The sequence below is a fragment of the Hemiscyllium ocellatum genome, chromosome 6 (genome assembly GCF_020745735.1).
Source record: "Hemiscyllium ocellatum isolate sHemOce1 chromosome 6, sHemOce1.pat.X.cur, whole genome shotgun sequence".
NCBI classification, from domain to species: Eukaryota; Metazoa; Chordata; class Chondrichthyes; order Orectolobiformes; family Hemiscylliidae; genus Hemiscyllium; species Hemiscyllium ocellatum.
In genome coordinates this window covers 57,311,072-57,337,421 of record NC_083406.1, presented here as the reverse complement: position 1 = coordinate 57,337,421, position 26,350 = coordinate 57,311,072, and the positions used below count along the sequence as shown (strand labels likewise).

The window sequence follows — 26,350 nt, the reverse complement described above, 5'->3', positions numbered from 1 at the left end:
CATTCAACCATTTATTTTGATTGGTTCTGATTTTGATGTTGAGAAGCAATTGAACTGTTCTGAACTCGATGCATGTGGATTTTCCAGAATACTTTCCTGAATACCATTCTTGGGTACTGGCCTATGAGTTATCTTAATCAACTTCGGTCTAGTAGGAGTCTTTAGCTGTCTTGAGTCCACAAACCGGTAGCAGAAACAATGGCTTGCTGGCCTGGATCCTGAAGTAAATTTTAACCATTTGGCTGAGAATTGGCTTTGTTTTGGAGTTTTGCTGAGGGCTGACCTAGAGTCCCTCTAATTAGGTTATGTCTTGAGTGAGACTATGCAAATGCATACACTCAAGTGGTGTTCCCCAAGCTTACTCAGATTGGCAAGGGTGTCCACTTTCATTGGAATACCCTGCAATTCATATGCTCCACTGCTGCATTTTCCAATGCTAAAGTCAGTTGTAGTACCTATTCAAAGAGCAAGGGTCATTTGACGTGAAATGTTAACTCTGATTTCTCCTCACAGTTGCTGCCAGACCTACTGAACTTTTCCAACAACTTCTGTTTTGTTTTTGTTTAAACAGCAGTTGGGCTTCAGCTATTTCGCATTTTTACATTGTTACATCATTAACTCCACATACCAAATGATTTCTCAGCATCTCACTAAAGGTTTAAACCAAAGTCACAAGTTATCTTAGTCAAAGATCCTGATCTTGATTCATCTGATTCTTGAATCGATGAACGAAAACAATAGCGTCTCAGAATTACAGGAGACTTGGGGTCATAATATTCCTTAACTATATCCACCAATTGTTGAAGGTTTTGGTATCTGGTGCCTCAGGGAAGGTTAGGTGCCTAAAAACAGAAAAAAGCTATAGTTACACAGACTGTCAGGAGAATTGCTCATTGGATATTTAATCTGTCACAACGTAATTTGCCTAGAAAAAAATCTTTCCATATACTAGACCTAGTCCTCAATGACAGGGTTGAATGATTCAAGCTTCCAAGACAAAAGCTTGATGTGAGAAATGCTTACCTTAACTCAAAAACAACTGTTGCAAGCGAGAGTCTTCAGGAATGTGCTTCACCCTCATTGCCACTGAAATAACTCCACAGAGGCCGATATCCTAACACTAACTCACCCTTTATTTAGTCATGAACAGTCTTTGACATTAGTATTGCATCTTCAGAGTCAGCTATCACAATGGTAGTATCTCTGACATTCCCTTTTCTATCTTTCAGCCAGGGCTCCCTGTTTGGGACTGGTAATCTGATTCAATCAAGGAAGTCATATGTTATAATTCCCAGCTGGCTGATCTCGTTGCAATCATCCTTTTACACATCCATTCTCCATCACGATGGCGGCAGGCATCTCTGCTTCTTGTTGGGAAAATGGTATGAACCACTCCCAACCACCACCAATCTCCTCTCCCTGGCCTAGATCACCCTCACTTTGAAAAATGTTTCCTTGAAATCCTCCCATTTAGTTCAGGTCAAAAGGGTGGTCATGGGGACCTGCATAGGCCCCGGTTATGCCTATCTTTTTATGGGGTCTGTGGAATATTACTTGTTCCAGACCTACTGTGGCATCCACATACAACTGTTTCTCTAATACATTGATGACATCATCAGTGTTGCTTCTCTCTTTTACACACACTTGGAAAAATTTGCTGTTTCACTTCTAATTTCCACTGTGTTCTCACTTTCTCCTGATCCATCTCTGATTCCTCCATTCCCTTCCATGACATTTGTTTCCATTTCCAGTGATAGGCTAGCCACTAACATCCACCTTAACCCAGTTATCTTGACAAAACATCCTCAAACCCGACTCCCTGTAAAGACTGTTCCATTCTCCCAGTTCTTCCATCTCTGTCGCATCTGCTGTAATGTCAACTTCGACAAGGGGACCTCCAAAATTTTGACCTTCTTCCTCAACCAAGGAATCCCGAGTACTGTGGTTGACAGGGCTGTGTCCAACCTATCTCCTGCACTTCGGCCCTTAACCCCTCTTTTACCTTCCACAGCAGTAATAGGGTCCACTTGTCTTCATCATTCCACCAGCATCGACATCCAAAGGATCATTAACCACGTCTACCACCTCCAGTGGGATGACACTACCAGACACATATTCCCCTCCCCTCCCTTGTCAGCCTTCCGTCCAGGATACCTTGGTCCACTCCTCCTCCACTCCCAACATGTGTCTCCATGTTCCACAGTGCCTTCCCATGCAATCGGAGAAATTGTAAGACCTGCCCATTTATTTCCTCCCTTTCACTACCCTCGGCCCCAAACACACCTTCCAGGTGAGTCAGCAGTTTACTGCAGTTCATTCAATCTAGTCCACTACATCTATTGCTCACAATGTGGTCTCCTCTATTTTAGAGAGACAAAGCTCACACTGGGCAACCACTTTGCAGAATACCTACATTCAATCGTCAAAAATGACCCTTAACTTCTGGTTACCTGCCACTTCAATGCACCACTGTGTTCCCCGGCCAGCACTTGACTCGAGCTTGCTACAGTGCTCTAGTGAAGCTCAGCACAAGATGAAAGAACAACACATCATTTTCTGCTTGGGAACCTTGCAGTCTTTTGGACTGAATATAGTGTTCAACAATTTTAACGTTTCAGCACCTTTTCCCATGTCCTTCCCTAACCCTCACACATCAGGGCTTGTCATCAGATGGACTGTGATCACAAACAACCCATTGTCAGTCTTTAATAATTCCCATTAGCAGCTATTTCATTGTCCCAGGGTGATGTTTACCCATTCTTTTGTCGATCCATTTGTCCTCACTCTCTTTGGACTCCACTTCCACATATCGTTTACTCCTTCACTCCACAGATGCAGCTGGACCTGCTGAGCTTCTCCAGCAATTTAGTTTTTGGTGTCTGATTTCCAGCATCTGCAGTTCTTTGGTTTATTATTTCAATAAGGGAAAACCAGCAAATGTGCCGTATTTGGATTTTTCCAGGTTTTCAAAAAGATCCCACATATGGAGTTTGTGTTAAAAAAAAAGGATACATGTGGATATACTGTCATTGATTTAGGACTAGTTCATAGAAATAAAACAGAGTAGGGATAAATGGGCAATTCTTAATATAGCAGTCAGTGCCTATTTGGTTACTGTAAAGTCAGTGCTTCGATCCCAACTATTCACAGTATAAATCAATGACTTGAATATAGCGACTAAACGTAACATTTCCAAGTTCACATAAGACACAATTAGATAGAAATGTGTGGTGTGAGTATGATGGAAAGAGTATGATGGTGTGAGTATGAGGGAATTTGTACAGGTTGAATGAGTAAAGGAAGTCCATGTCAGATGGAATAAATTGTGGATAAGTGTAAGGCTAACTGTTTTGGTAGGAGGAACAGAAGTGCACAGTATTTCTTTAACGGTAAAAGAGCAGAAAGTGTTGAAGTTCAAAAGAACCCAGACTTACTTGTTCATAAGTCAATAAAAGGTGAACATACAGAATTGGCAAACAATTAGGGAGGTGATTAATGTGCAAATGGATTTCAAGTAGAACATTAAAGATGTCTTACTATGATTGTAGAGCCTTAGTGAGACTACATCAGGCATATTGTGAAGTGTTCTGGTCCCCTTCCTTCACAATGGCGTATTTTCCATTGACAGAGTGCAATGGAGGTTCACCAAACTCATTCATGGGATGACAGAACTGTCCTATAAGGAGAAATTAAGGAGACTGGATCTGTATTCCTGAGTTCAAAAGAATTAAAGGTAAAGGTAATCTCATTGAAACTTACAAAATTCTTAAAGGTATGGACAGGATCTGGTGTGGAAAAGATATTTTCTTGGCCTAGAAGCAGGGGATATAATTTCAGGATAAACAACAAACCATTCAGGACTGAAATGACGAGGAGTTTCTTCACTCAAAGGGTAGAGTGGGTAGTGAATTTTTGGAATTCTCTACCAAAGAGGGTAGAGCAGCTCATGACTGATATTAATAAATTTCTAGATACTAATTATATTAAGAGATGACCCCAGGAAAATAGTGCTTAGCAGATGATCAGCCATGAGTAAGAAATGGAGAAGCACATTTAAAGGGCTGAATGGCCTTCTCCTGCTTTTATTTTCCCATGTTCATGTTGCACCAAGTGGTTCAGAAAGATTTTGCTGAAGGATTTGCTGTCAAAGGAGAGGAATGAGATTCCTCTGATTTTCACTAGATTGTTTCAATTTATTTCAGTAGACAATGAGAATCTTCTGTAGTTTTCACATGCATGTTTCCATTTATACCAATGGACAATGAAGAAATCTTTGTATGCTTATGAGCACACCTTGCTCCCACATGGACTGAAAGTTCAATGAGCTTCTTAACCAGACATTAACCTCCAGCCTTTCAGAGCTCAGCTGACATAGCATCAGTTCCTGCAAGACAAATGTTGATTATGTTCATTGTTTCTAACAGCATTGAGGTTTCATCAAGAAAGCAGGTGGTACCAGCCTGTGGCAACCTGTTGAATACTCCTTCACTGATGCATGAAGACCAGTTGGGAATGTGATCTTGGGACTTCTAAATAGATTTCACAGCATCATAGTGTCTCTTTCATTCTTTGCGGTCTGCGTATAGCTGAAGTTTGTTTCATCTAACACTTCAAGACTGACAACAGATAAATGATGAATGACAGATGATAGAAAGCTCATGAACTTGATTAGCATATCAATTGATTTATAGTAACGAAAATGTGCACATCATCAATTTCTGTTCTTACCTATCTTGGTCCAACCTTGGCTTGTAAGAGCATAAGGAAGGGACAGGACCTCTTCCATATGGACTTGCACACTTCTTGGAATACCTAATCCTCCATAGGTCCTCACCTTAATTGTGTTCCCACCAGTGGCTTGAAATCGTTGTTTGCAAGTAGCTACACAGTGATAAACCGTTTCAATGGGCAGTCCAAACCAAGTGAATGTATTCATTTCTGATCTTCCACCATTTGTGACTGAAACAATTGGTTACCCTGGTATTTGAAGATTGATTGCAGCAGACTGGATGCATGATGTCAAGTCTAATATTCAAAGTATTGAACATGGGTCAACAATATATTGTGGAATGGGTAGACTTTGACAATACACAGAAAACATTCTCACCACACTTTGCATCTCGACTTGCTTTATAGTTATGGCAAGACATAGTGATTAAAGATCCCTTTCAATGACCCTATTGTGTATTGATCTGTTATGGTGGGTGATGTCATTTCCAGTTCTTTTTCTCAGAGATTGGTAAATGGGGTCCAAAAGATACATCAATAAACGCATCAATTTGGACCCCATTTACCAACCTCTGAGAAAAAAACCCAGAAATGATATCAGCCACCATAACAGACCAAGACACATACATAGAAATGGGACAGAACACCAGACCTTCAACTGAGGCTCGCTGATGATGTTACTTAGCATGGTGATGAAACGTCTGAGAACAGCGAGTAAATGTACAACCTGGTTTCTCTACCAATTTTCCAACTGATGTGTATCCTACTATATTCTTTGACAATTTTTCTCATGATCCATAACTCTACCACTTTTTGTGTTGTCTGCCATCTTACTAATCAGACCTACATCTTTTTCTAAATTATCCCAGCACTGACTTTGAACTTGAAAGACCCTATACAGACAGCAGCAAAACTAATGTCATTTACAAAATACCATGCAAGAAATGTAACAAACACTACATTGGACAAACAGGCAGAAAACTAGCCACCAGGATACATGAACATCAACTAGCTACAAAATGACATGACCCTCTCTCACTAATATCCTTACATACAGATAAGGAAGGACACTACTTTGACTGAGACAACCCATCCATCCTAGGACAAGCCAAACAGAGACACGCACGTGAATTCCCGGCATTCCAACTGGACCCCGATCAACAAACATATGACTTGGACCCAATTTACCACCCCTGAGAAAAAGAACAGAAAATGACATCATAACAGGAAATGACATCACCAACCCAAAGAAACTCAAACATATAAATAGAAAGCAGGAATCATCAGCAATGCTTCCTCCAGAGGCTCACTGAAGATGTTACCTAATATGGTGATGAAACATTTGAACATGAACCTTCCAGCTCAGCGATCAAACCTACATCCAGAACCTCAACTAAGCTACAAATCTTCTCAAAACTCGCTAACCTCTTACTACCGCCCTCTGTTGGATGCTCTTTCTCCAGTTAATCACCTGCTCCTCTCCAATCCCCTTCTTAGTTGTGGCAAGTGAGCTTACTTCTCCCTAGGACCTTCTGACAGAGCGGGGAGATTAGTATCTGATATTATTAGAGATTGAAGGTTTTTGTCAGTATTGTAAAGATTATTGGCAGTGATAAAATCTATACGGTGGATGTAGGCTGCATCGTTATAATTTAATTACATAACAATTTGAATGTAAATTTACCCATATTAAGAGATGATATAGCAAATGATGTACTGCAGCTGTAGAATGTGGGAACTTCTGGTGCCAGTGTAATCGCGGACAAATACATCTGCAGGAAGTGCTTGCAGCTGCACGAACTTTGGTTCAGAGTTACTGAGTTTGAGACTGAAACTGCAGACAACATGGTGCATCAGCGAGGGACAAAGTTACCTGGACACTTTAATCCAAGAAGCATTCACAAGGTCTTCTGATTTGGTTAGCGCTTACAGACAAGGTTACGTGACTGCAATTGTTTCTTTTGGACTGGAGTTGAGAAGAAGTGATTTGATTGAGGTTTATGAGATCTTGAATGGTCTTGACAAGGCAGATGTGGAAAGCCTGCTCCATTTTTGGGTGAGTCTAAAATAGAGACAGTGTTTTAAATTAGGGGTTGCCTTTTTAGGATGGAGATGAGGGAATATTTTTCTCTTGGAGGTTTATTTGATTTTGGAACTCTGCCTCAGAAAGCAATGGAGGCAAGGTCAATGAATATGTTTTAGACAGAGCCTGTCACTGAAGTGATGTTATATTTAACTGTATCTCAAAAGAATTATACCACAGAAGCAATGGGAAAACTGTCCCAAAAAAGGCTGAGTTTCCAATATATATTCCAAATTTATGTGAATGCCCATTCCTTATTAGAAAATGATTTGAATTAACTTTTTCAGTTTTGGTAGTGCTGTAAGAACTGAGTTGTTCTAAGAGCAGGATATACTATTGAGCCAAAGATAAAAATGACTAACTTCCATCTGCAGCCTTGCATAAGTATGCTACAATCAGGGTGCATGGTGTGATTTCCCTTTCATTCTCTCTTTGTGAATTATAAATCACATTGTGGGGCTAGTGCAAAAACTAAATGCAGAATCCTAAGACGACTGACTTATTTAATATTTAATCAACTTATACTTACTTTAATCAACATGTCAGGCTTGTTTTGACACACCTTCAAGGCAGGTGGGACTCAAACCTTCTAACCCAGAGGTAGGGATAGCATCACTGTGATCTCTAAATAATTTATAACATAAGCTAGATCACTTAATTAGTGTAAAAATTAAAAATAAATTTGCTAAATGATTAATTAACAAATCCTGGGATTCACTTAAAATTAAATAAAGAAGGATAAATATATCAATAACTTTCCTAATTTTAGTTCGATTGAATCAGATATGATTTGGCTCAATAGTATATCCTGCTCTTAGAACAACTCAGTTCTTACAGCACTACCAAAATCTATTTGGTTCAAGTTTATAAACAATAGAGGTATGATTACGGGATTACTGAATAATAAGAATGAAAAGTAAATTTGCAGGGAAATTACAATGGTTCAAAACCGACAGTGATGATAATGGGGGACATTAATTATGAACTGTCTGAAGGACATTAAGGTCAAGAGTTTCTGGTATTCTCATGAAAATTTTCTTGATAATGTTTCCAAACTTATAATAACGTCAATAACGTTCCTAACTTTAGTTCGACTGAATCAGGGACAAAATCTATTTGGTTCAAGTTTATAAACAATAGAGATAGGATTATGGGATTTCTGAATTGTAAGAACAAAAAGTAAATTTGCAGGGAAATTACAATGGTTCAAAGCCTACAGTAACGATAATGGGGGACTTTAATTATGAACAGTCTAAGGTATATTGAGATCATGAGTTTCTGATATTCTCATGAAAGTTTTCTTGATAATGCAGGATCTGATTCTGAGGAATAAGATGGACAAGGTGAATTAATTTCAACGTGAGAATATTTAAAAAACTGCAGTTGTAAAATTATATGGTTTTGATTAGCCAGGAAAGGACAAATGATAATTGAGAGTAAACATATTCAGTTGGAGGAGGACCAATTTTAGTGGAAAATGGATTTGCTCCAGATAAAGTGGAACCAAATATCGACAGACAGAACTGAAATAAAACAAAGTCAAGACGGTTCATTTATTGTGATATTCCATAGAATCTTTAATTTCCCGTGGGCAGTTTTGTTAAAGGGAGAGAGTGTTTCCAATGACGAAAGGGTCAAACAGCAGAGGTCACTGATTTAATAAGATTTACAAAATAACCAACAATTATGTAAAGAAAAAGCTGAATGTTTAGGACCTGGCACCGCGTGAGAGCATAACACGAAGCAGTGAATCGTGGATTTCAAAAAAGAATTGGATAGGCACCTGAAAATAAAAGTAAATGCAAAGTTAGAGTGACTATATGAATTACTCTTTTTGCAATCTGAAATAAACACGATTGGGAAATGTAATACTTAAAAGGATTGTCACTCCGGCCATTCTAGCCCTTTGCCATCAAACTCCAGTTACCCTGAGCCATTTCTCTCATTTGCGACACTGCCTCTAAAAGCAAAATTTTGACACTTAAATATCTGAAATGGCTGCAACTATTCAATAGCTTCCACAACTCAACCTTTAATTCAGCAGCTCGAAGGCCACCAGATAACACAACCCCGGCGTTATTCTCCCCCCTCGAGAGCGAGCCCGGCCGATAACGGTCAAGTGGCTCTACTCAGTGAAAGCAATGCGCACGTGCAAAGCTGACTTCTGTGTATTCCTCCCACGAGCACCGTTGGACTCGAGACATAGGTAAACCAGTCATCTCGGGTCAGTGCGCAGGTGCGGCGTTGGGGAGTTAACGGTTGCAGGGCAATGCGCAGGTGCAGGGCTGGAGGTAAGTAACCGCCCCCTTAGGGTAGTGCGCAGGTGCGAGGGGTGTTTAGTTTGTGCTGCGGTGAATCACTGGCAAGTGTTTGATATTGTGGTAACCATAGTTGGGTGGGCTTTCGATTGTCCGTTGGCTCCGTCGTGTTCTTTGGTGCTGCATCCGTGCGACTTTACTTGTCTGTCGCTCTGGGTGAGAGACGGTCGGACATCAGGATGAGTTGTCGATGTGAAGCTGGATAGTAAAAGCCTGCTCCGTGTGAGTGAGTGTTCACTGTTAGCGGTGGGGAGGATGAGCCGCCTATGCTCCCCGAACCGGCCCTGCACTCTGCTTCTGCTGGCTTTCCTCCAGTTGGCTTTCCTCCTGTTCCTATACCGCCGGAGCCTCTCTGGCTCCTTCACTGGTTCCATGTATGAAGAAGATCGTGGCGGTCACTGGGATTACTCCAAAACTCATGATGTTTACACCAACCTTAGCTTGGTGACCCCGAGCCCAGACAGGCAAACTTTAAGCTTGTGTCCGGACGAGTCGCCTCTCCTCGGTAAGAATAAACTTTTGACTTTTTTGTGTGCAGGACAATGAGAAGGGGATCAGCCGCAGCCCCGGCACAAGCTTCCTGGTTCATCTCTATTTGAAAGCCCTCTGTTCATCCGCTTTTTAAGCCATTCGCACTAGATGTAACTTGGAACAGCTATCGTCCAGTCACTGCCTTTCCCCCTCTCTCGGGACAACCCTATGATTGCGAGGCGCACGGAAAGACCTCGAGTGAGACGGGGGTCAGGAAAGTTCGGTCACTGGATGACTTGATTCGATGTTTTATAGTTCGGAAAAGTCGAGTGGTCATAATTTGACCGCTAATGTTTCCAAGAAGGGACTTCCTTTAAGGGGAATTCGTGCAGTAAAAGCGACTGGGTCCACCAAGTTTTTTAGTCTGCTTTCTCTCCATAGATGCTATTAGACTTGCTGAGTTTCTCCACAATTTCTGTTTTATTTTTAACCTTTCTGACACTTGGTTCAGTATTGAGAATGCAGTATAATCGGAGGTGTAGTCATTCAGTTAAAATATGACGGAACGTCCTGTTGGTTTGGTGGAAGAAATTTCAGGGCACGATTTAAGCTGAGTTCTGTTATGCCCAAGATCACTACATGTTATTAGTGATGTTCTCCTTAAGAACACATCCTGTAGTTTTGGTATGATATGGGGTAAATCCTTCTGTTTAATTTAAACCAGTAACTCAAAAGATTTATCCTGGGCAATAATCTGGAAATTCTGAGAGGCCAAGAACTATTTAAAGTAAAAAAAATCAACTTTATTCTGTTATACTTTTAGAAAATAATTAACTGACAACTATTTGCAACTCCTTCCTCTAACCTCTTTTGCTTTCCCTTCTATAATACTCCTCTGATTAAAACTCCTGATTAAGATTTACTGGAAAAATCAAATTTCAAAACCAGCCAGCAGTTCAATCTTCTCTTTGCAGATTTGCCCTCCAGGTTGGTGGTGTTGATGTTTTTTCTCTGTACAAACTCCTTCTGTAAATAGGCACCTCTCAGTCAGATCTGACTAGCAGTCCACATCTGTTGGTCTTGTGGTAGTTCTCTCTCAACTGTTCAGTTTTCCCCAGTCTTGTACCCCAAAGCATCAGATTTTGTTTCATTGGTTTTTAATAATGTAAATATACTAAACTCCAATTTGATTGGTATTCTGAGGTTATAATTTAAACTGGCCACATTCAAATTGGTTTTTGTCTCCAGGCAACTGCTAAACTAACTGCTGGACCAAAAGGCTACATTACATCTTGTTCAGAACACCTGGTGCTCTATCAGGTAGTTCTGCTAGCTTTTAGTTCAGATTTTGTTAAATTCTGTCATGGTGGGGTGGAATTCAACCCATGTCCCAAGGTTATTAGTCTGAGGTATTAGATTCAGTCCAGTGGCAATGTCACTATGTCTCCACCTCCCTCCTTTTAAAATACTTAATTATTTGTGAATCATTTGGGCTTCACCCTAAGCTTGTGAAAGCTGCACTATTTAAATTCAAATTACTTACTTTGTACTTTGAGACACTAGAAGCATGTCATTTAATGTTGGGGGAGCCCTACTCATCTCTAAATAACAGTACAATCAACATGTAATATCCCATGAAATGTTATGGCTTTCTAACAAATATGAATGGAAAGCAGCAGTTTAACTTTTTTTTTGGTTCTGTTTCATTGTGTATCTGCTCAGGGAAATATAGCCTTGTGTTGTGTTTATCTCTTTTTTTTGAGTGGATATAGTAACAAGTTATCTGATCTTGAAACGCATAATCTTGTAATATGATTGAGTTTTGGCCACAGTAATGTTCAAAACTTGTTTGCATATTGCAGTTGTAAAATGCCCAGTCTGAATGGGCTGTTCAAATAGCCAAACCTGGTAGATCTGAGATGAGGTATTTGAGAAAGTAGGATGTGAGAAATATTATGTTATGTATCTTCTTAGTCCAGGTCAGTCTGTTATGGACCATTGCAGATATGATGCATCCTTTTCAGCTATACACATGCAACCTGAACTTGCTCATTGTTATAACTTAAAGAATCTTCATTTCTTTGCAATAATTCTCTACCTAAAAACATCCTTAACTTGTCATTTGTATTTTAAGATCTATTCTGTAATCCCTATCTCAAAGATCTATAACTTCTGTCTTTGGGTTTTATCTCTGTCCATCCTGTACTCTTTTTTTTTGTTTATTTTCCCCACCCCCAAAATATATTTTTTTCCTAGCTACCATCAGTTCTGAAGAAGCATCATTGGACCCAAAATATTAACTGTTTTCTCTGCACAGATGCTGCCAGACCTTTTTTGAGGTTTTCCAACAATATCTATTTTTGTTTGATTTCCAGCATTCGTAGTTCTTTTGGTTCAGTATTTCTTCTCTAATGAATAAAAGACTATTGGCAAAGTTATGGATCAAATCTGCCATGTGTGCATTAGAAATATTATGCATTAATATTGAGTACAGCATGGCATTTCATACAATTTAAGTCTCTTGTGACCATACTTATAGAGGCCTTTGCTGCACATCTGCAACACTTTCTCTACTACTTCAGTCAATTTGCATACCATCTTTTTATCTGGTCAGCATGGACAGATTGGACCGAAAACAAGTACAGGGATGTATTGATGGGGCTGTATAAGGCTCTAGGTCAGCTCACATTTGGAATATTGAAAGTAATTTTGATCTCCATGTCCAAGGAAGGATTTGCTGGTCTTGGAAGGGGGCCAGAGGAAGTTCATAAAAATGATCACGGGGATGAACAGCTCATCAGGAGGAGCAGTTGAAGACTCTGAGTCAGTACTTGGAGTTTAGAAGGACGAAGGAGATCTCTCAGTATTCTGTAAACTTCCTAGGCAGGTTGGACCATAAGGTCTGCTGCCATGCTGTACATCAGTACACGTCAGCAAATCTAGCATAGTTTCCCTAATGACCTCTACCACAAACTAATACAAGAACCATCTTATAGACATTCTACAAATTTATTTTCTTGGGGTCTGCTACCAACCAAGTTTCTTCGCCCCCCCCCCCCCCCCCCCCCCCCCCCCCCCCCCCCCCGTACACACAAATATTGAAGTCCCTGGTGGTTAATGTAACAGCGTATTTCTTGCATGTCTTTTCCATCTCCTGCAATATTTTCTCTCTCACATCCTAACTACTGCTAGGAGGCCTGCATGCAATTCCCATCAGGATCTTTTCCTTTGTGGTTCCTTAACTCGACCTACCCATTCTACACTTTCTGACCATATAAGCTACTTGCTAGCAATCCTAATTTAACTTCTCAATAGTGAGGCAACTCCACTCCCTCTGCCCATCTGCCTGTCATTTCAACAGGACACTTATCCTTACATGTTTAAGTCCCAGCTGTGATCATCTTGCAGCCATTGCTGTTGAAAGCCTTGTTTCCATCAATTTCAATCTGTGTTACAAACTCACTTATCTTGTTTTGTATGCTGTATTTCAGAAAACAGCCTCAATCATATGTTGACAACTGCCCTTTTACATAGCCCTTATCTACTTTGCCTGAGTTAGATTTCTGACCTTTCCATGCTCTGTCCTACTACTTGTTCTGGAAACTTTAATAACTTATCCTAAGTGTGCACCCTTTCTCCAACTAGTTTAAAGTCCTTGTGACCTTGACTTACTGTGAATTGTGCCATCAGTCCTATCTATAGTCTTAATTCTAAATGTTTTGTGCATTAAGATGCTAGGCCTTTAAGTTTGTTCTGTTAGTGAGTTTTCCTAGACATTTATGATTCCTTGGTATGTTCTTGCGTTTTGTCCCTTCCTTTTATTTTCTGGTAAAAATCCACCCCCGCCACTAATCAGCAATCCTACTTCTTTACGTTTGGTCTTGTAACTTTCCATGCAAATGAACCTACCTTGCCATTATTTATTTTAAAGTCCTATCGAAAGCCATGATTGTGATTTGCCAGGACTTTGGTCCCAGCATGATTCAGGTGGAACCTGCGCCATCAGAACAGCACCCTCCTTCCCCAGTACTGGTGCCAGTGTCTCATGAGTTCAAAAACATTTCTCCCACACCAATCTTTGAGCCACACATTTCTGTTTAATGATGTTGACCATGTGCCAAGTACCTTGTAACTCCAGGAGAAATGAGGTCTGCAGATGCTGGAGATCAGAGCTGAAAATGTGTTGCTGGAAAAGCGCAGCAGGTCAGGCAGCATCCAAGGAACAGGAGATTCGACATTTTGGCCATAAGCCCTTCTTCAGGAATGAGGAAAGTGTCCAGCAGGCTAAGATAAAAGGTAGGGAGGAGGGACTCGGGGGAGGGGTGTTGGAGATGCGATAAGTGGAAGGAGGTCAAGGTGAGGGTGATAGGCCGGAGTGGGGTGGGGGCGGAGAGGTCAGGAAGAAGATTGCAGGTTAGGAAGGCGGTGTTGAGTTCGAGGGATTCGACTGAGACAAGGTGGGGGGAGGGGAAATGAGGAAACTGGAGAAATCTGAGTTCATCCCTTGTGGTTGGAGGGTTCCTAGGTGGAAGATAAGGCGCTCTTACTCCCAACCGTCGTGTTGTTATGGTCTGGCGATGGAGGAGTCCAAGGACCTGCATGTCGTTGGTGGAGTGGGAGGGGGAGTTAAAGTGTTGAGCCATGGGGTGGTTGAGTTGGTTGGTCCGGGTGTCCCAGAGGTGTTCTCCGAATCGTTCCGCAAGTAGGCGGCCTGTCTCCCCAATATAGAGGAGGCCACATCGGATGCAGCGGATGCAACAGATGATGTGTGTGGAGGTGCAGGTGAATTTGTGGCGGATATGGAAGGATCCCTTGCGGCCTTGGAGAGAAGTAAGGGAGGAGGTGTGGACGCAAGTTTTGCATTTCTTACGGTTGCAGGGGAAGGTGCCGGGAGTGGAGGTTGGGTTGGTGGGGGGTGTGGACCTGACGAGGGAGTCACGGAGGGAGTGGTCTTTTCCGAGCGCTGATAGGGGAGGGGAGAGAAATATATCCCTGGTGGTGGGGTCCGTTTGGAGGTGGCAGAAATGACGGCAGATGATACGCTGTATATGGAGGTTGGTGGGGTGGTAGGTGAGAACCAGTGGGGTGCTGTCCTGGTGGCGGTTGGAGGGGCGGGGCTCAAGGGCGGAGGAGCGGGAAGTGGAGGAGATGCGGTGGAGGGCATCGTCGATCACGTCTGGGGGGAAACTGCGGTCCTTGAAGAAGGAGGCCATCTGGGCTTTACGGTATTGGAACTGGTCCTCCTGGGAGCAGATGCAGCGGAGACGAAGGAATTGGGAATATGGGATGGAGTTTTTACAGGGGGCAGGGTGGGAGTAGTCTAGGTAGCTGTGGGAGTCAGTCGGTACCAGATATTCCCAATTCCTTTGTCTCCGCCGCATCTGCTCCCAGGAGGACCAGTTCCAATACCGTAAAGCCCAGATGGCCTCCTTCTTCAAGGACCGCAGCTTCCCCCAGACGTGATCGACGATGCCCTCCACCGCATCTCCTCCACTTCCTGCTCCTCCGCCCTTGAGCTCCGCCCCTCCAACCGCCACCAGGACAGCACCCCACTGGTTCTCACCTACCACCCCACCAACCTCCATATACAGCGTATCATCCGCCGTCATTTCTGCCACCTCCAAATGGACCCCACCACCAGGGATATATTTCTCTCCCCTCCCCTATCAGCGCTCGGAAAAGACCACTCCCTCCGTGACTCCCTCGTCAGGTCCACACCCCCCACCAACCCAACCTCCACTCCCGGCACCTTCCCCTGCAACCGTAAGAAACGCAAAACTTGCGTCCACACCTCCTCCCTTACTTCTCTCCAAGGCCGCAAGGGATCCTTCCATATCCGCCACAAATTCACCTGCACCTCCACACACATCATCTGTTGCATCCGCTGCACCCGATGTGGCCTCCTCTATATTGGTGAGATGGGCTGCCTACTTGCGGAACGATTCAGAGAACACCTCTGGCACACCCGGACCAACCAACCCAACCACCCCATGGCTCAACACTTTAACTCCCCCTCCCACTCCACCAACGACATGCAGGTCCTTGGACTCCTCCATCGTCAGACCATAACAACATGACGGTTGGGAGTAAGAGCGCCTCATCTTCCACCTAGGAACCCTCCAACCACAAAGGATGAACTCAGATTTCTCCAGTTTCCTCATTTCCCCTCTCCCCACCTTGTCTCAGTCGAATCCCTCGAACTCAACACCGCCTTCCTAACCTGCAATCTTCTTCCTGACCTCTCCGCCCCCACCCCACTCCAGCCTATCACCCTCACCTTGACCTCCTTTCACCTATCGCATCTCCAACGCCCCTCCTCCCTATCTGTTATCTTAGCCTGCTGGACACTTTCCTCATTCCTGAAGAAGGGCTTATGGCCGAAACGTCGAATCTCCTGTTCCTTGGATGCTGCCTGACTTGTTGCGCTTTTCCAGCAACACATTTTCAGCTCTCAATCTTGTAACTCCAGGTTACTACTTGGACTTATTTCCTTTTCTGGTTCTGCTTTTATAATTATAATTCCCTCAACAGAACCTCTTTCCTTTTTTCTCCCGTATATCATTGGTACCTTCATGGACCACAACAACTGGATCTTTGTCTTCCACTCTCGGGTCTTCTGAAGCCTAGGTGAGAAATCCTGAACCTTGTTTTGGGACTCTCGATCCTGACCAGAGAGAACAGTGGCTATTCCCTTGACAGTACAACTACATTTCTCTTCTTCCCACCTTCTTTCATCACATTTGTAGGTCAAATGAGCAAATTGACCATATCAGACAACACCCCCCACCCCTGCCTTGCCCCCAACACACTTCTATGCAGGGAGTAAGAATCTTTAAACCTGTTAGATAAGCTCAAGTGCTGAAGTTCCTTCAGCACTACCTCCTGGCTTCCTCTACCTGCCTTGCTTGTCGTCAAACCCTCCTGTCCCTGACCATGGAGCAAATTCAAGGTTGTTAATCTAAGGGGTGTGACTACGCCATGAAACACAGCATCCAGGTAAATCTTCTTTCACTCCTTGGTGTGTCAGTATTTGAAGCTCAGACTACAGCTTATCAGCTCCAAGCCACAGTTCATGCAATCAACCCTTGTTAAAGATGTGGTTAGTGTGAACCACAGTTGGGTCCTCCAGCTCTCCCATTGTCCATTAACAACACATTACCTGGCCCTGTACCCCTATTATATTTCTTTTTTTTAAAGAAAAGATAACATTCTACTAGTCTTTTAGTTTGTAATCTGTAAATATTTTTCCTATTAATCTTCAATTAGTAGCTATTACCAACCAAAGAACTTGCTTGTCCTGTGATGTCAGTTTTTGCTTCGTGTTGGGCACCCAATTCTGGGCTTCAATTTATCACTTTTTTTTTAAAAAAGACACATTCCAGTATGAGCCACATTTATAAGCAAAAAGCACCTCTATCCTTCTGCACCAAATTCCAACACTGCATCCAAGTCCCCGATGTATATACTTCGATTGGCTGTGTCTCACGCTGGATTTGAGATCTCCTTCCTGAACTTGCGATGCCTATTGTTTTAAGACCTTAATTGTTAGTCTGACTTTTGTTTCCCCTTTTTTTTTACTAATTGCAACTGACTTTCAATGTCCTTCTTAAAACTAATGTCAGGAGTGCAAATTATTTTGAAACTAGACCGAATTCACTTTTCCCATGCATTTCTGAAGTTAACCTCTTTGCAATGCATTATCTTATTAAATAGGTTCTGAAAAAACACACTACTCTCATTTTATTTTTATCATTATTTAAATTTGAACAGGGAGATTAGTATTCCTTTTACTATAATGAAAATATGTGACCCTTGATTCCTTCCCTTGTCAAAAGTCAAAATTTCCTCCTCATCCTGATTTCATCCATTTGAAATATTCTCTGTACTGTACTTGAATCACTTTCATCAGAATTATTTAATCGCTTGCACAGTGTATAGACTGGTGTGTAGGAACCTCAAATGTAGGGTTGTATAGATGGTTACATCAGTGGAAACATTTCAAACCTAAGTTTGAAATGTGGCCTAAGTTTACTGCTGGCTGTGCATGTGAAATTTTCCAAATTTAAAAAAAACTGTGTTGCAGTTGCAGCAGGGAATGGACTCTAACTAAACTGCAATTTATCTAGTTTTTTTTGGATATAAACCAGATGAATTAAATTGTGAATGCTGGTCTGCAAACACTGACATTACATTTTTGGTTTTTAACTTTGTTTTTCGTGTAAGCCAAAAATGTGCTATCACATCTTTAGAAATCAAAGGAATACTAGGTGTTTGTTTTCCTGAGATTTAAGGTATTAATGCAAGTATATTTGAGTCATTATAAAAACGTGACCTGTTATGGGGTTGCTAATTTTATCTTGTAACATTACAAGTAAACCTATTATAGATTTACAAAAATCTAGTAATTATTTCAGATTCTGAGTCTTTGACCAATGGATGTTATAAATTGAAGCAGGTTTAGAATGTTGGATGTATTGATGCACTGTTATTGCAGAATTATTTTAATGGCAAAGTTGTTCTCCGTAATTGTTAGAAATTACACATTTAACTTCCACACTTGATTTTTCCAAACCAATGGGTATATTTTTAAAATGCAAAATGTCTATCCTCCTTGATTTCATTTGTTTTCGTGGAGTGGACTTCAAATTGGCAGCACCAGTGATTCTGGATTAGAGTGGTGCTGGAAAATCACTGCAGTTCAGGCAGCATCCAAGGAGCAGGAAAACCGGCGTTTCGGGCAAAAGCCCTTCTAATCTAGAATCTGGTTTCCAGCATCTGCGGTCATTGTTTTTACCTAGCACCAGTGATTCACCTGTCCAACCTTTCTGTCCTAATCAATGGAAATGAAAATATATTTGGGGGAAGGGGGCAGAATTGGCATATTATTTTTCCAATTAATTTGTAACTTTTAGGAATTAAACATCTCCATTTTTGACACAAGTAGCTATATTAGTTGCTTGGGCATACTGTCAATGATTTGATCAAAAGAAAATTCCGTCTCAACTGCAAAATGTTCTCTCTAGTTGTTCCATTGTTTCAGATTCTTTAAATGCAGAAATTTGCTTCAGACAAATCGGAGCAATATGCTCAATGTTTCCAGAGTCTAGCATGAGCTTTCTATATGAAACACTTTCAAGAGAGAAGTATGTCCTGAGATAACTGTATTTAGGAGAAGGGGAAAAATCTGCAATCCTACATTGTAGAATCTGTTCTAGACAAAATTACAGTTGTTTCCCCATTCTAGAATTCTTTTTCATTTGCACAAGATGTTTACAAAAATTAGTTTTGACAGATGTGATTTTTAAAAATTATTCAAATGTTGTGTTGCAGTGAAAAAATGACTAATTAGTGAACAATGAGCCAATTTACCTTTATGAAGTATTTAATTTTGCTAGGATGTCCCAAAATACTTGAAGTATTTTTTTGTGCTGTAGAAGGTGTTATTGTTAGACTGACAAAAATAAATGTGTTTGTATTTCTGTAGAGCAACCAACCTTGATTTTAATTAGAAAGTGTATTTTTCCATCCCTGTAAAGAAATATTTATTCTCTCGTTGATGTATCACTTTTTATAGTTGCAATCATGATAACTAAGTTAGTTTGACACTATGGTACTGTAATACTGCAGGGGACAGAGGTGCTTATAGGCAACTGACCTGTTTAAACAAAAAAATTCACTTTGAAATTTATTACAAGCTTTTGTTTAGCATAATATTGCAATACTTTTCTACTCCATTTTACTTTGTGAAACATAACATTTGCAGAGAGAAAATAGCTGCCCAGAAAATTAATTTGCAGTACAGGTATATATGTAAAAGCATTGTCCTAAAATCTCCTGAAGAAATGCAGACGAGCTAGGTTTGAGGCTTTGGACCTCAAATTTTATTCCATTATTTTGAATGAAAGGTGAATAATTGCTCATCTATAATTGAAAATGTTTCATGTCTATTACTTCAAGCATGTGCTTTAGACTGATCTGCTGTCAACATTTACAGTTGGACCACTGACTATCAGCTTTCAGAAAGTTCCACTTATGAGCAAAATTGCAAGAAAAAATCCATATGTTCAAGCTGGTGGACGGTACTCACCCCCACACTGCAAAGCTCAATATAAAACAGCAATCCTTGTTCCACATCGCAACAGAGAGCCACATCTGCGTCATCTTCTATATTACCTTCATCCATTCTTACAACGCCAACAGCTTCAGTATGCAATATATGTCATCCACCAGGTAATAAACTCAAAACATATTTGTGAACAGAATGAATTGATTTGGTCTCTAGTTTTATTAGTCAGCTTTTAAAAGCTTACGTGAAATTTATAGTGCAGTCCTTACATTTGTACTTGAAAGTCGCGATCTTGTTAAAGGGTATGTTAATTTGTTGGAGCAAGTGCGGAAAGCATCAGAATTTCATCCATAGAATTTTAATTCTTTTAATATATATTTTAATTATTTTGATAGCTGACTTGTGTTTTTTTTTTGCTTTGGAAGAAAAGCCAAGTGGATCATTAACGTCTAACAATCCAGTGTCACAGGGTTTAATGGCTCAAATCAACTAGGATTAACCCTCCAGTTTTTTTTTAAAAAGAACAGCTTAAGCCTCCTACATAATAGTGCATTAAATGAAAGCTAACATATGATTTTCTTCATTTGGTTAAATTTATTTTTTTCTTTCGTTTTATTCCATTCATTTTGTTTTTAACTCTGTTCTTAAGATTTTTCATCTCCTATAGTAATTGTAGTTTATGATAACTAACTGTAGATTAAGTAGCAGAAACTAAAATTGGCTCACATTCCTGCAGGCTGGCAAACCAATACTGCTAGGTTTATTTTATATTGGAAGTAGGCCAATATAAATAATGCAAATCATAGATCTATTCACACTGCCATAATTTCCTGAGATGTTTGCACCAATTCACCAATATTCTCACTATAACAGAAAAATTGATTACCATTGCCAGAATCTAGATGGTTATCATTCTTCATTTTGAATTCATGCTGGTATATTTGGTTACTTCTAGCTAAATGGAAATTGAGGGCAGGTGAATCGGTTTCTTAACAATACTGGGTCATCTTGTACAGTGGTGTGTCCCTACCCCTGGAATGAGGTCCAGACTCTAGAGCCCCCACTTCCAGAGGTCATAGGCTCACTGCACAGGTACAGACCCTTCTGCCCAACTCCTCCTCCATTCTGACTAGATATCCTAAGTCAATTAGTCCCATTTGCCAGCATTTGGCCCATATCACATTAAACCTTCCTAGGTCATTCCACACACGCACCATCTTCTGTGGAAAAAGTTACTCCTTAGGTCCCTTTTTTAAAATCTTTTCCCCTCTCTCCTTTTAAATGTATGCCCTCTAGTTTTGGACGACTCTACTCCAGGGAAAACATCTTGTCTAATCACCCTCGTGATTTTATAGCTCTCTAATGTCTTTCCTCAGCCTCCGGGAGAAAAAACCCAAGCCGATTCAGCCTCTCCCTATGGCTCAAATCCTCTGACTCTGGTAACATCCTCGTAAATCTTTTCTGAACCCTTTCAAGTTTCACAACATCTTTCTGATAGGAGGGAGACCAGAATTGAATGCCACAGTCCAAAAGTGACCTAACCAATGTCCTGTACAGCCTCTTCCAACTCCTGTAATCAAAGCACTGATCAATAAAAGCAAGCATACCAAACACCACCTTCACTACCTTATCGGCCTGTGCTCTGTTCTTCAAAGCACCCCAAGGTCACTTTATTGGGCAACACTCCCCAGGACTTATCATTAAGTGTATAAATCCTGCCCTGATCTTCCCTACCAAACTGCAGCAGCTCACATTTATCTACTCTGGGTCAGATATGTCGATGACACGTTTGTAATCATCAAAAACACGGAAATAGAAAAAACACACCGGATCATCAACGCCACACTCGCAGGAATCCAATTCACGAGAGAAGAAGAAAAGGATAGCCAACTCCCATTCCTAGACGTGATGGTACAGAGAACACCGAACGGAGAATTCACCACAAGGGTACACAGGAAAACAACACACACAGACCAAGTCCTAAACTATGAAAGTAACCACCCCAACACACACAAACGAAGCTGCATCAGGACACTATTCAAAAGAGCCACAACACACTGCAGTACACCAGAACTGCGAAAAGAGGAAGAGGAACACCTATACAAGGTATTCGCCAAAAACGGATACCCACGCAACTTTATCAACAGATGCCTAAGAGATAGACCACGGAACGAGGACATGCCACAACCAAAAGGACTAGCCACACTTCCATACATCAGGAGCGTCTCAGAACTGACAGCCAGACTACTGCGACCCTTAGGACTCATAACGGCACACAAACCAGCAGCCATGCTCGGACAACAACTTACTAGAACAAAAGAGCCGATACCCAACATGAGCAAAACTAATGTAGTTTACAAAATACCATGCAAGGACTGCACAAAACACTATATAGGACAAACAGGAAGACAGCTAACAATCCGCATACATGAACATCAACTAGCCACGAAACGACACGACCAGCTATCCCTAGTAGCCACACACTCAGACAACAAGCAACATGAATTCGACTGGGAAAACACTACTATCATAGGGCAAGCCAGACAGCGAACAGCCAGGAAATTCCTAGAGGCATGGCATTCATCCACAAACTCCACCAACAAGTACATCGACCTGGACCCAATATACCAACCACTACAGCGGACAGCTGAAACTGACACCTGGAAGCGGCAAGGACAGACCACTATAAATACCGGAAGAAACATCATAGAAGCGCTTCGCAGGAGGCTCCAGAGCACTGATGATGTCTCCTAGCCAGGGGACGAAATGTTTGCAACTGCAACAAAAACTTCCAGCTCGGCGAACAGAACCACAACAACGAGCACCCGAGCTACAAATCTTCGCACAAACCTTGAACATTTATCTACGTTAAACTCATCTGCCACTTAGCCAACTGCCCATCTGAAAAAGGTCCCACTGTACTCTGAGGTAACATTCTTTGCTGTCCACCACACTACCAATTTTGGTGGAGTCTGCAAATTGACTAACCATATTTCCTAAACATTCATATCCAAATCATTTTATAAATGAAAAGCAGTTGTCTCAGCATCGATCCTTGCGGCACACCTTTGGTTACAGGCCTCTAGTCCAAAAAGCAACCCTCCACCACTACCTTTTTATCTATCTTGGAGCCAGTTTTGTATCCAAATGGGTAGTTCTCTCTATTTTACATAATCTAATCTTGCTAACCAGGCTACCACATGGAACCTTGTCAAATGCCTTACTAAAGTCCACATAGACCATGTTCACTGCTGTGTCGTCATCTATCTTCTTTGTTCCTTCAAAAACCTTCAGTTAATGAGATATATTTCCCACACAGCCATGTTGATTATCCCTAATCAGTTCCTGCTTTCCAAACACACACACATCCTGCCTCTCAGGATCCCCTCCAAGCTGCCCATGACTGACATCAAACTCACTGACCTATAGTTCTTGGCTTTTCTTTACCGTCTTTCTTTAAATGGCACTGTTAGCCACCCTCCAGTCTTCCAGCACTTCGACTATGACTATTGATAATGCCAATATCTTAGCAAAGGGCCCAGCAATCACTTCACTAGCTTCCCACAGTTCTATGGTGCACCTATGATCCAGGGATTTATCCACCTTTTGTTTTAAGACATCCAGCACAACCACTGTAATATGGACATTTTTTGAGGTATCACTATTTATTTCCCCAAGTTCTCTAGCATCCATATCCTTCTCCCAAAGGAAACACTGATGCAAAATATTCATTTAGTTTCTGCCTTATCTCCTGCGGTTCCACATGTGAACAGCTTTGCTGATCTTTAAAGGGGCCCCATTCTCTCCCTAGTTACCCTTTTTTGTCTTTAATTTGTAGAATCCTTTGGATTCTCTTTAACCCTATCTGCCAAAGCTATCTCATGTCCCCTTTCTGTCCTGCTGATTTTTTTTTTCTCTCTGTGTGCTCTTACTATCTTTTTATACTCTGCTAGAGATTCACTTGATCCCTGCTGTCTATCCTTTCTCTTGACCAAAATCTCGATTACTAGAGTTATCTAGCGTTCCTACATCTACCAGCCTTGCCCTTCACCCGAACAGGAACACACTGTCTCTGGACTCTGGTCATCTCACTTTTTAAAGGCCGCCCACTTTCTAGCTGTCCCTTCACCTGAGAATATCCACCCCTAATCAACTTCTCCAAATTCTTACCTAATACTGTCAAAATTGGCCTTCCTCTAACTTAGAACAGTTAGACTCAGATGTACAGCACAGAATCAGACCCTCTGATCCGATCCAACTTGTCCATGCCGACCAGCTATCCTAACTTTAATCTAGTCCCTAATTTGCCAGCACTTGGTCCATATCTCTCGTAACCCTTCCTAATCATATATCCCTCTAGGTGCCTTTTTAAACATAATTTTACTAGCCTCCACTTCCTCTGGCAACTCATTTCATACATGCACCACCCTCTGCATGAAAATGTTGCCCCTTGGATCCCATTTTAAATTTTTCCCTCACCCTAAACTTATGCCCCCTCGTTCTGGATTCCCCCACCTCAGAGAAAAGATCTTGTTTATTTACCGTATCCAAGCCTCTCATGATTTTATAAATCTCTATAAGGTCACTCCTCAGTCTCCGACTCTCCAGGGAAAACAGCCTCAGCCTATTCAACCTTTCCCTATAGCTCAAATCCTCCAACCCTTGCAATATGCTTGTAAATCTTTTCTGAACACTTTCAAGTTTCACAACATCCTTCTGATAGGAGGGAGACCAGAATTGCACCCTATATTCCAAAAGTGGCCTAAGCAATGTCCTGTACAGCTGCAACATGACCTCCCAATTCCTCTACTGTGCTCTGTCCAATAAAGTAAATCATAACAAATGCCGCCTTCACTAAATTTAGATCAGATTTATCCTTTTCCACAACAATTCTAAAACTAATGAAACTATCGTTACTGGTCCCAAAGTCCTCCCCCACTGACATTTCAAGTCACTTAGCCTGCTTTATTTCCCAAGATCAAGTCAAGTTTTGCTCCTTATTCCAGAAGATCCATCCGTGAATAAGAACAAAAAATTACAGCACAGGAATAGGTCCTCCAAGCCTGCACCAATCCAGATCCTCTATCTAAAACTGTCACCTATTTTCTGAGGATCTGGATCACTTTGCTCCCTGCCCATTCATGGATCTTACATGACGCTATTGTGCCCACCTCTACCACCTCTGCTGGCAATGTGTTCCAGGCACCTACCATTCTCTGTATAAAGAACTTTCTACACACACCTCCCTTTATACTTTTTCCCCGCTCACCTTGAACTCCGATTCTGAGTAGTTGAGTATCCCCCGCTCTGGGCAAAAGTTTCTTGCTATCCACCTTGTCTCTACCTCTCAGATTTTGTAGGCCTCAATCGGGTTCCCCCCTCAACCTGTCTTTCTGATGAGAGTAATCTTAATCTACTCCATCTCTCATCATAGCTAGTGCCCTACGTACTAAGCAACATTCTGGTGAACCTCCTTTTGTACCCTCTCCAAAGCATTCATATCTTGTGATGCGGCAACCAGAATTGTATGCAGTATTTCAAATGTGGCCTAACCAAAGTCCTATACAACTGTAACATGACCTGTCAGCACTTCTACTCAATATTCCATCTGATGAAGTAAAGTATGCCATATGCCTCCTTGACCACTCTATCGACCTGTGTTGTTCCCTGAAGGTGACAATGGACCTGAACACACAGATCTGTCTGTACACCAATTTTCCCCAGGGCTTTTCCATTTACTGTATGGTTGGCTCTTGGATTGGATCTTCCAAAATGGATTACCTCACACTTATCCAGATTGAACTCCATCTGCCATTTCTCTGCCCAACTCTCCAATCTATCTACATTCTGCTGCATTCTCTGACAGTCCCCTTTGCTATCTGCTCCTCCACCAATCCTTAGTGTCATCTGCAAACTTGCTAATCATGGCATAATGGCTCAGTGGTTAGCAATGCTGCCTCACAGCACTAGGGCCCAGGTTTGAGTCCTTTGGCAGCTGTCTGTATGGAGTTTTCACATTCTCCCTGTGTTTGTCTGGGTAAGGGAATGGGTCTGGGTGGGTTACTTTTCAGAAGGTTGGTATGGACTTATTGGGTCAAATGGCCTGTTTTCACACTAGGGATTCTACGAATCAGTCCACCTATACCTCCCTCCAGATCACTTATGTACATGACAAACAGTGGTCCCAACATGGATCCCTGTGGAACACCACTGGTCTCCATTTTGAGTAATTCCCTTCTGCTGCTACTGCCTACTGTTGCCCAGCCAGTTTCTATCCATCTAGCTTGTACACCCCAGACCCCATGCAACTTCAAGTTCTCCATCAGCCTACCATGGGGAACCTTTATAAAATGCCTTTCTGAAGTCCTTGTATATGACATCTACAGCCTTTTCCTCATCAGTCAACTGATGTAAAGCACTCATTAAGAATCTCACCCATTTCGTCTGACTCCACACACAACTTTCATCTTTTGTCCTTGAGTGGGCCAACCCTTTCTCTAGTTACCCTCTTGCTCCTTATATATGAATAAAAGGCTTTGGGAGTTTCCTTAACCTTGTTTGCGAAAGATATTTCATGACCCCTTTTTTAGCTCTCTTCATTCCTCTTTTCAGATTGGTCCTACTTTACCAATATTCTTCCCAAGCTTCGTTTGCTTTCAGTCACCTAGGCCTTATTTATGTGCA

General features: G+C 41.6%; 1 protein-coding gene across 2 annotated transcripts in view; it reads left to right on the top strand.

The window, feature by feature from the left end:
- Positions 1 to 9,151: 9,151 nt before the first annotated feature.
- The window catches only part of LOC132816705 (beta-1,4-galactosyltransferase 3-like), a 53,859-nt gene continuing 36,660 nt past the window's right edge, over positions 9,152 to 26,350 (top strand). For both annotated transcript variants that reach the window (XM_060826589.1, XM_060826588.1), the window contains exons 1-2: positions 9,152 to 9,634; positions 19,595 to 19,830. In XM_060826589.1, coding sequence (XP_060682572.1) covers positions 9,385 to 9,634; positions 19,595 to 19,830 — 486 coding nt within the window. In that variant the 5' untranslated portion in view covers positions 9,152 to 9,384. The remainder of the gene's footprint in view (positions 9,635 to 19,594; positions 19,831 to 26,350) is intronic.